Source organism: Aquarana catesbeiana, linkage group LG13 (assembly GCF_042186555.1).
Source record: "Aquarana catesbeiana isolate 2022-GZ linkage group LG13, ASM4218655v1, whole genome shotgun sequence".
NCBI classification, from domain to species: domain Eukaryota; kingdom Metazoa; phylum Chordata; class Amphibia; order Anura; family Ranidae; genus Aquarana; species Aquarana catesbeiana.
Window position 1 is genome coordinate 189,346,323 of NC_133336.1, and position 11,246 is coordinate 189,357,568.

Genomic DNA, 11,246 nt, shown 5'->3' on the forward strand with positions numbered 1-11,246 from the left:
TCTGTGCGGGGTAATGCTGGCCATACAGGTTTTTGGATGATAATATTCCTTCGATGATGTTAGGAAACATCAGCAAAGAGGGCCAGATCTGCTTGGCTACACTCAAGAGACTGAGACCAGACTATATACAGTGCTATGAATAAGTATTTGCCCCCTTCCTGATTTTTTTGTTTTTTTTTGCATATTTGTCAAACCCTAATGATTCAGATCATCAAACAAATTTTAATATTACATAAAAATAACCCAAGTAAATACAAAATGCAGCTTTTAAATGATGATTTCATTTATTAAAGGGGAAAAAAAACTCTCCTAACCTGCCTGGCCCTATGCAAAATCATGAATGAACTGTGATTAACCACATTTTTTGAAAAGCTGATTTAAATTTCACTTGCCACGCCCAGGCCTGATTATTGCCAGACCTGTTGAATCAAGAAATCACTTTAATAGAAGCTGTCTGACAAAGTGAAACACGTTAAAAAATATAAAAAAGCAACACATGCTGCCAACTAAAGAAATTTAAGAACAGATTAGAACAGTCGGGAAAGGGTTACAAAGCCATTTCTAAGACTTTGGGACTCCAGCAAACCATGGTGAGAGCCATTATCTACAAATGGAGAAAAATTAGAACAGTGGTGAACCTTCCCAGAAGTGGCATGCACGCGGGAGTCCTCTTTCCAGAAAGGAGCTCTGATTTTCCAGCAGAATCCGCTGGACCTTCAGAGCTCATGTGCTGCTGACGTCAGCGGCTGCATGCAAGGTGAATATCTCCTAAACCTTACAGGTTTAGAAGATATTCATTTTACCTACAAGTAAGTCTTATTATAGGCTTATAGAAAGTACAGGCCGGCAACTCGACAGCTTCTGATGAAGGCCTAAGGCCGAAAAGCGTCAGCATTTTTGGATGATGTTATTGCTGTAATGCTCAAATAAATATTTTCTATGGAGAAGCTGTCGAGTTGCCGGCCTGTACTTTCTATGGATCTTTTGTGAGCTTAATTAGCTAGAGCACTGACTACTCTACACACCAATTATACTATATAGCGGTAGAGCTTGGGTGAGTTTTTCTCTTATTATAGGCTTACCTGTAGGTAAAAAGTGAACCGCTTTAATAAGCATTTAAAATAAAATATTACAATATTATTAAATGAAATAAAATATTATAAATCATAATAATAATAATAATAATAATAAATTAATTTGTCGATAACATTTATAATTTAATAGTAATATTACAATACTCATTTACATTTAAACTTTATATTTTATTCTTTGTTTTATCTGTTTGATACCTAAACTGCAGGCATCAAGGAATGTAAAATAGGCATGACTAGTATTTTTTTCTAAAAATGTCATCTGATTTTTTAATTTTTTACCTTTCACTAGCTTCAATTATTTAGGAAAACTTGGCTCCAGCTAAGCTGTCTGCTACAGAGGCATCATATAGGAGCTCATTTAGGGAAAGGATTCAGAAAAGCATATTCCATACACTCAATGTCGCCCATTGTATGGTGTGTACATACTGTATAATGTATCTGGTTTTTTTTTTTTTTATAATCAAATTTTTTTTATTTTCTGTTATACTTTTCACAATTCACAATTATACATCCTTAATTTCATACTTTACAGTGACTACACAGGATTAACATATAAAACATTAATAAGAGACCAACTGGTAACATCGTTCTCTTACAACTAACCCTATCCCCTCCCAAAAAAAAAAAAAAAAAAGGAAGAAACCGCTGCCTGTCTCAGCCCCCTCCCATACCCGACATGTGTTCGACAACCAAGTATATCCTGTGACTAATGAAATTCCCAATAATTGTGCGTATCAATCTGTATATCCAATTCCTCATTAACACTCCCAACACCTACAAACCAACACGTTAAACAAACCTAAACCATACAAAAAAATATATATATATAATAGTAATAGTATAAAAGTATAATGTATCTGTTGATGAAAGATGAGGGCATTTTTGAAGCTGCCCTGTTCTATCTCATGGGGGTTTCTGCACACAGTGGTCACTGTCATTTCTCTAATACCCTACATGGACTTTCTATAGGGGAAACTGAAAGAGATTTCTAATACAAAGCCTTGGAACTGAGAGGCAATACATTAATTTCACAACAAAATTAAGCATAATAAAAATATAAAATAACTTTTCTGGCATGGTTACAGATCGGATTGAGCAAATTTTATAGTATTGTTGCGTAATGGAGTTCCAATTTACTCTCCATGCTCAGGTGCAGGAACAGGGCCTTTTAAGGTAATTTCCCACAACTGCACGAAGAAATAGGCCTAGTGCATTATCCACAGTTTTGCTCTGAAGAAGGGTGTATAACCTCTGATGTGCATCAGCTGGTATACAAGGTTTGTTTGTACCTTATGGATTTTGTTGTGTTGAAGACCTTTGAGTTCTGGAGCCTACGTACAACACTATTAAATTAATTTCTCTTGTGCGTATGTACTGTTTCATCCTTTAATAAAGTGCTTAGGATAATGCACTATACCTTTGGGCCCTTTTGTTCTATATCTTTGTGCAGCTGCAAGATTTACCAATCTCAGGAGGGCAGCATCGGCTTCATGCACTAGTCCAGTTTGGCCATTGATGGTTACCACCGGCGGCAGGCAGTCCATCCAGGCTCTACAGTATCCCTTAGCATTGTGGTATCAAGCTTTTATCTTGATGAGTGCAATTTCTCAAAAATCCAAAGGTTCCTGGACATGCCCAGAGAAGATAGGTTCCTCAGCTTCCATTGCTCAGCTGCTCAGTGAGGCCACACCTGGTAAAGCAAAGATAGCTGGAAAAGTTGTCTGCATCAAGATCCAGACCGTCCAGAGCCTAATAGCATGCAACTTCTTCAGAAGGCCCAGCTTCTGTGAGGAAGCTGCACCCCTTTGTCCTCAGGCCTTGGACCACTCCGGCTGTTCCTCCCATGTAACTAGAGCTACCCTGGAGTTTACTGTGGCGGATCACAGGTAGCAATTCTCATCTAGACCCTATGTTGTGATAGAGTTTTATAGGGTCTATGCTGTTCAGCTACATGTCATTCTGATTGAGCTACAGAGACATTACTGTAAAGCAGTGGTTCTCACTAGACATGTGCATTCGTTTTCGTCCGAATGCATTTTCGTCCGAATTTTCGGGTATTTTCGTTATCGTTTTAACAAACAATAACGAACATGCAGAGTCCGAAAACCGAAAGATCTGACATAAACAAATGCTTTATTTTCCTTTTCATTGCGACAACAGTTCGATATGGATAGAAGATTCGACATGACGCTGACAATAGTGATGTGTCCATCGAACCTGTGGTCGAATGTGCCTAATCTTAGCTCTATTAGTCCAAGATTATTCTACATAGAGAGGAAAGATTCGACATAGAGAGAAAAGATTCGATATTATAGAGACAATAGCAAAAAAGGTCGAATGTGCCTAACCTAACTCTATCAGTCCAAGATTATTCGACATGGAGAGAAAAGATTCAACATAGAGAGAAAAGATTCACCATTATAGAGACAATAGCAAAAAAGGTCGAATGTGCCTAACCTAACTTCATTAGTCCAAGATTATTCGACATGAAGAGAAAAGATCGGACATGAAGATTCGACGAAGCAGTTGCCGTGAGCAGCCATTTATGGTCAAATGCTCTGCCCATAGGCCATAGAATTCTAATGTTGGTTGACGAGTAATAATAATTAATAAATGTAACTATTACTTGTGTCATACAACATTAGAATTCTACTATAGCTTGTAGGCGGAACATTCGACCCGAAATGTACGATTGCGGCGTCGTACAGTTTAGCTGCTCTGTCGAATCTTCTTAGAACATTCAACAGATACCATAAGCCTTCCATGACAGATTCGACCTTAATAATGTCGGATTTTCGGACGAATGCATTTTTTAACGAAACAAAATAAATAAAAACAAATTTCGGGAGTAACTAAATAAATTTATTTTTTGGACGAAAAAACGAAATTCCGAAACAAAATATTTCAGTGTGCACATATCTAGTTCTCAACTCCTGTCCTCAGGACCCACTAACAGGCCGAATTTTAAGTATTACCTTGGGGAGAGGCAGATTAGAATACTGCAATCAGTCATCAGTATACTCAGCAGAGAGTAGGCAAGCAATAAAATGTATGCTTACCCAGGAATCTGATAAAGTTAGAAGCAGTCTGCTGTTTACAGGGGGTCCCCGGGTTATGAACAAGATAGGGACTGTAGGTTTGTTCTTAAGTCGAATTTGTTTGTAAGTCGGAACAGTACCTTTTTTTAAGTGCAAATCCAGTCTCAGAGACAGGAAGTGAACCCAAATCAACAGAGAAAGGCAAGCGGGTGGCAGGGGCGGCACGGTTAGTTCAAATATGTTTTTTGTTTCTTTTTTTGTTTACTTTTTCATCACTTTTTTTTATTTTTATTTATTTGTAGCTTGTCGTTTACTTTTTTTATTTTTGTATAATTTTCTTATTTTTAATATTATTTTTCTTATTCTTTACTTTTTTTAATTACTTTTTTATTTTATTAATTTAATTATTACTGTATTTCTTATTTTTTTTTTTTATCAATTTTTTTTCACTTAACTTTATTGCTCTCACACAGGAGAAAACAATTCCCTGTGTGATGGCAATTGGAGGTGACAGGTTCTCTTTATTGACCCTGTCACCTCCAAAACAGGAGTCCTAGCACTGTGCACAGCTAAGCACAGCTCTCCCCTCTCACTGTTTTCATGGCGGCAGGGACAGGAGACAGCAGAGAGAGGTACACTATATGGCACAGCAGGGAGATGGATGGTGAAAGCAGCAGTCCGAGTTCAGGCAGGCCGGCCGGCCACGGTGCACTTCCACTTGGCAGTGGCGAAGGAAAGACCAGGGATCCTGGAGGCTTCACTAGGCCGCACTAGGCCGGACAAGGCCTCGGCCACGATGGGCAGTTTTAGCGGCCTGGCAGGCCACCGGACCGTACCAGGCCTGTAGATGGGCAGGCAGGATGACGAGGGGGGCCCGCAGTCAGGTTAGGAAAAGAGGAACAGCTCACTCCAGCAAGGAGAGGAAGATTCGGTCGGCCGTGACATCATTCCGGCCCCGTTCGTAAGTAGGAGTCGTTCTCGGATGTTCGTAAGTCGGGGACCCCCTGTACTATTATAACAAAATATGCCCCAAACTGTGTACACAGGTAGGAAGCACACACAATGGTGGTTGGAAGCTTTTTCATTTACTCTAAGAACAACAAAGGCTTTTTTACATTGTCAAGAGATAAGGTTAGATCATGTTACAGCTAGTTAAAAAAAAATGCATCTCTGAGCCTAGCAGCAAGGTCATTGGTGGCTGTATGCCTGGAAGACTAAGAAACTAGACATGTGCACTGCTGAAAAATGTGTTTGTTTCATTTGTTTTTTCTGTCGTTTGGGTCATTCGTTATGATCGCAGTTCGTAAATTCATAAATTCGAAGATTTGTAAATTCGTAATTTTGAAAAATCGTAAATTCGTAAAATCGTAGATTAGAAAATTCGAACATCTGAAAAATAGAAAATTAGAAAATCAGAAAATCTAAAAATAAGAAAGAAAACCCGAAAATTCAAAAGAACGAAAATACAAAAATTCTAAATAATAACTAACTAATAATAACTAACTATTAAATTATAGGTATTGTAATTTCCTTTCAAATTTGGCTGTTAGTGAACGTAACAAATATAAATTTATCCAAAGTTACGAATTATCCAAAATAACAATTGCCGCATCTAAACAAATGGATCGGAACAAATTAATAATAATAATAAAACGTTTTTATTATTATTATTTATTATTTTTACCTAGTTGCATAGTTAGTCAGGTTGAAAAAAGTCCATCTAGTTCAACCAAAAAAAAATACAATCCCATGCATGCTCCAATTTGCTACAGCAGGGGAAAAAAATTATTTTCTGATCCCCCGAGAGGCAATCGAATTTTCTCTGGATCAACTTTTACCTATAAATGTTAGTACCCAGTTATATTCTGTACATTTAGGAAAGAATCCAGGCCTTTTTTAAAACAATCTACTGAGCTGGCCAGATCCACCTCTGGCTGGACTCTATTCCACATTTTCACAGCTCTTACTGTGAATAAACCTTTCCGTATTTGGAGATGAAATCTTTTTTCCTCTAGATATAAAGAGTGCCCCCTTGTCCTCTGTGATGACCTTAAAGTCAATAACTCAACACCAAGTTCACTATTTGGACCCCTTATATATTTGTACATGTTGATCATATCCCCCCTTATTCTCCTCTTCTCAAGGGTGAATAAATTCAGTTCCTCTAATCTTTCCTCATAGCTGAGCTCCTCCATGCCTCTTAGTAGTTTGGTTGCCCTTCTCTGCACATTCTCCAGTTCCCCGATATCCTTTTTGTGAACTGGTGCCCAAAACTGAACTGCATATTCCAGATGAGGTCTTACTACTGATTTGTACAGGGGCAACATGATATCTCTCTCTCTCTGGAGTCCATACCTCTATCAATACAAGAAAGGACTTTGCTCGCTTTGGAAACCGCTGCTTGGCATTGCATGCTATTATTGAGCTCATGATCTACCAAAACCCCCAGATCTTTCTCCACAATTGGTTCCCCCAGTTGTACTCCCCCTAGTATGTATGATGCATGCAAATTTCTTAGCCCCCAAGTGCATAACTTTACATTTATCTACATTAAACCTCATTTGCCACATAGTCGCCCAATTAGACAGTGCATTGAGGTCGGCTTATAAATTGGAGACATCCTGTAAAGACGTTATTCCACTGCATAGTTTGGTGTCATCTGCAAAGACAGAAATGTTACTTTTAATCCCAGACCCAATATACCGTATTTATCGGCGTATAACATGCGCCGGCGTATAACATGCTCCCCAAATTTAGAAGGGAAGTTTAAGGAAAAATCTTTTAGGAGGGAAGTTTAAGGAAAAAAACTTACATTTTAAATGCCCATCAATGCAGCCTTGCACAGCGTCCATCTGCAGCCTTCCCCAGTGTCCATCTGCAGCCTTGCACACTGTCCATCTGCAGCCTTCCCCAGTGTTCATCTGCAGCCTTGCACACTGTCCATCTGCAGGCTTCCCCAGTGTCCATCTGCAGCCTTCCTTAGTGTCCATCTGTAGCCTTCTCCAGTTTCCATCTGCAGCCTTCCCCAGTGTCCATCTGCAGCCTTCCCTAGTGTCAATCTGCAGCCTTCCCCAGTGTCCATCTGCAGCCCTCCCTATTGTCCATCTATGGCCTTCCCTAGTGACCATCTGCAGCCTTCCCTAGTATCCATCTGCAGCCTTGCCCAAAATTGCAGAATAATGGGTTTTTAAATTTAGTGCCACTGAGATACACAGATGTCGTGTGTATTCGATTCCTCTAGGTCCTCCCCGCTGTCTCTGAAGGCAAGAGGAGCGCCGTCGACATAGACCGAGCCGAGTGTGCTGTGTACTCGGCTACTCGGCTCCACTCGGCTCCGCTCCCGCCCCTTGGCCTGGCTCCTTTGATGGACACAACACCGGTCCAATGGCAGGACGTAAAGGCTAGGAGGTGAGACTGGGCATGACTGCGAGCGGCGCCGAGTGGAGCCGAGCCGAGTACACAGTACACTCGGCTCTGTCTATGTCTATGCGGCACTTATCTTGCCCTCACAGACAGCGGGGATTGGCGTATAACACGCACTCACGATTTTCCCCTGATTTTACAGATAAATACGGTAATTTATAAAGGTATTAAAAAGTAAGGGTCCCAGCACTGAACCTTGGGGTACACCACTGATAACCTTAGACCATTCTGAGTAAGAATCATTAACCACTACTCTCTGAATTCTGTCTTTTAGCCAGTTTTCTATCCATTTACAAACTGATCTTTCCAAGCCTGTAGACTTTACCTTACACATTAGCTTTGTGTGGGGAACTGTGTCAAACGCTTTTGCAAAGTTCAGGTATATATTACGTCCACAGCCACCCCGCTGTCCAAGATTTTACTTACTTTCTCATAAAAAGAAATCAGGTGTGTTTTAATTCATTACGTTCCATTTGTTTAGATACAGACAGCATTCATTATTTCGGATAATTCGTAACTTTGGATACATTCATATTCGTTACGTTCACTAACAGCCAAATTTGAAAGGAAATTCCAATACCTATAATTTAATAGTTAGTTATTATTTCAGATTTTCAAATTTTCGGGTTTTCGAATTTACGGAATAACGGATTTACAAATTTACAAATTTTTTCAAATATTCGAATTTACGAATATTCTGAAAAATTCGTTAAACAGGTTTTCGTTAATTCGGATGTTTCCGAATTAATGAATTTGTCAAAATTTGTTAAAAAATGAATTTCCAACGAAACAATTTGCACATGTCTATAAGAAACTGTCTTTCTATTCCCATGAGAAAGCAGCTAGACAAAGACTACCTTAAAAGGGGACTCTACGTATATAACTGATACATGTTGGAGTCTCTAAAGCATAACTTTGTGTGGGGATAAGTTTCTCATTGGTGATACCTGCTCCAACATACATTAGTGAGCCAAGCGTGTCGGCAGAACAGTCGAGAGAAAGGCAACATCTCACAAAGTTACTGACATGGTGGAACTTGTAGTACAGGAGTTGGAATGTTGGGATAACATGTAATGAAGAGTTAATAAAACACATAAGATGAAACATGGTGAATAATGAGGGTATCAGTGTATGCAAATTAAGTGTAGCACTACCCCGCTGATAACCAACTCTTCTATTCCTGTGAAGCCAAGCAACACGCATTTTCCCACTTGCAGTAGAAGTCAGTCCTGTAACTTGTTTTTTTGTTGTTTTATTAGGGGATAACAACTTGGATGGGTGCAGGGATTTATGGGATGCCCAGTAGATAATGGACACAGCAAAGCTTGGGTACAATCTTCCTCTCTCTGTACAAAAATCCTGAACTGCTTCCTTCTGTACAACTCCAGCAGTCCTTAGTAGATTTAGCAAAAGTCCATTACAGACCAAGGGCCCTGAGCCCTTCTGGAAAGTAGCACTGCTACTGCTTGCAGAAGTATATCCCCTCTTACTGTGGATCTGGTCCCAGATCCACTACACAGCAGGTCCTACCAGCCCTCTCTCAGGATAAGGATGAAGGGGTGAATAACACTGCTGTCACTCTAGAAAGCTAACTACATATGCCAGACTTGTAATATTCCTGAGTGTGCTGATGTACTCACTGTCCTTTCTTGCTCCCAGGTGGTGGTCCCTGTCACACCACACTGCAGAAGGGATCCTTCCTGAGCCAGCCCGAGCCTAAAGGGCCCCTCAAGGCCACCGACAGATTGCTCAGCACTCTATATCCACCTTCCACCCAACTCCTCTTGCCAGTATGACTCATCCATACTTAAGGGCTGCTCAACCACCCTGCCAGGTCCACTGCCTGGGGATTGGTCAAGCTCCCTTAAGTATACAAATCAACCCTCCTGGCCTTCGCCTACTAACCTCTAGAAGTTTCTCCAAACTTCCAGACTCAGGGGGAGACACCAGAGACCTGCCTCTGTGAGTCATCCAGCCCTGAACTTAAGTAAACTCTGAACCATATTCCATGACTCTACCTAATCATGAGCCAAATTATGTTTTGCCTGCTCTCGCACTAGTAGAACACTAAAGGTTGCTACACCAGCAAGAAAAAACTAAGATTAAAAAAAAAATCTTTATTCACTGTAAGCATATGAGAAAAACTTTACAATGCATCAGTAGGTACAGACGACTCATAAAGACTGCCAGTATCCATACACAGGGCAATTATCCAGAACCGATTGTCTTCTCCAAGCAAAAGTCCCGGAAGCACTTAGGGGTACAATATAAATATCACCATAACATGTACATGTAGGCCCATCTAGTAACTACTGTATGTTCACTAAAGGCCCAGACTAGGGCCCAGTACCGGGTCTATGGAAGTCTGAAAAAACTAGAAATAGAAGCAAGAATGAGGGAGTAGGAGAAATGCTTTTAAAATTAATAATCACTCATGCAACAATACATTTTGTTTTACAGAAATGTATTTCTTATATGCGTTTTCTTGTAACTGTGTTTTTGACATCCTTGTTCCTCACACTGTAGACCAAGGGGTTAAGCATTGGTGTCACTACAGTATAGAGAATGGACAGAGTTTTGTGCATTTCAGGAGAGTATGTGGAGCGGGGTCTCATATACATAAAAAGCATTGGCCCATAGTAGAGACCCACCACAGTTAGGTGGGAACCACATGTGGAGAAAGCTTTATGTCTTCCTTGTGAGGAACGGATCTTCAAGATGGTGGAAATTATTTGGACATACGAGATAAGAGTCAACCAGAAAGAAGACATGCCAAGAATTACTGCGGAGATGTACATGGCTATCTCATTAGGTAAGGTGTCTCCACAGGATATTTGAAGTAAAGGTGGTATCTCACAGAAAAAGTGGTTGATATGGTGGGACTTGCAGTAGGGGAGTTGAAAGGTGAGGACAACATGCATGGCAGAGTTTAGTAAGCAAATACCCCATGATCCTATTGCTAAACAGATACAAAGTGTCTTGTTCATGATGGTATTATAGTGCAATGGTCTACAAATGGCAGCAAACCTGTCATACGCCATGATGGCAATTATAACACATTCTGTTGTTGCTAAAGCTATACCAAAGTACATCTGTAATGCACATCCCAAAAAGGAGATACTTTTATCTATGGACAGAGTGTTTATAAGAATTTTAGGAACGAAGGAGGATGTGAAAAAGATGTCGATAATGGAGAGGTTACTCAGGAAGAAGTACATAGGGGTCTGTAGCTTTTGATTGATTCTCACCACAATGATCAGTAGAAGATTTCCTGACAATGTGATTATGTACATCAGAAGGAACATAATGAAATATATCACCTGGAGGTACAGGACATTAGATAGTCCGAGGAGAATGAACCCTTTTGAAGATGTTTGGTTGACTTCTTCCATACAATTCAGGTAATACCTTGTAAGAGATAATTGTAACAATGACAATAACATATATTTGTAGCCTAGAGTTTTCTTTAAAGGAAAACTTTACTTTCTTGAAATGAAAACCTTAATCTGTATGAATAGCCACATCTTCAGTTTTGTTTACAGTAAGGAAGGATTAATACACTTGCTAGATTATTTGCTTGGAAAGAAGAAAGAAATGGCTGCACATCCAGAATTTCCGATTGCCTTTTATTTTGTTTCACAAAGATAACACTAAAGACACCAAACTGTGGTTACATAGATGCGTTTCACAC

The 11,246-nt window shown here is 39.8% G+C and overlaps 1 protein-coding gene across 1 annotated transcript; it reads right to left on the minus strand.

Moving 5' to 3' along the window:
- Positions 1-621: 621 nt before the first annotated feature.
- On the minus strand, positions 622-10,947 carry LOC141116626 (olfactory receptor-like protein OLF3). Its single transcript, XM_073609018.1, has 2 exons — positions 10,048-10,947; positions 622-714 (listed from the first exon to the last, which is right to left on the minus strand). Exons 1-2 carry the CDS (start codon positions 10,945-10,947, stop codon positions 622-624), a joined length of 993 nt encoding a protein of 330 aa, XP_073465119.1.
- Between the last annotated feature and the right edge of the window lie 299 nt (positions 10,948-11,246).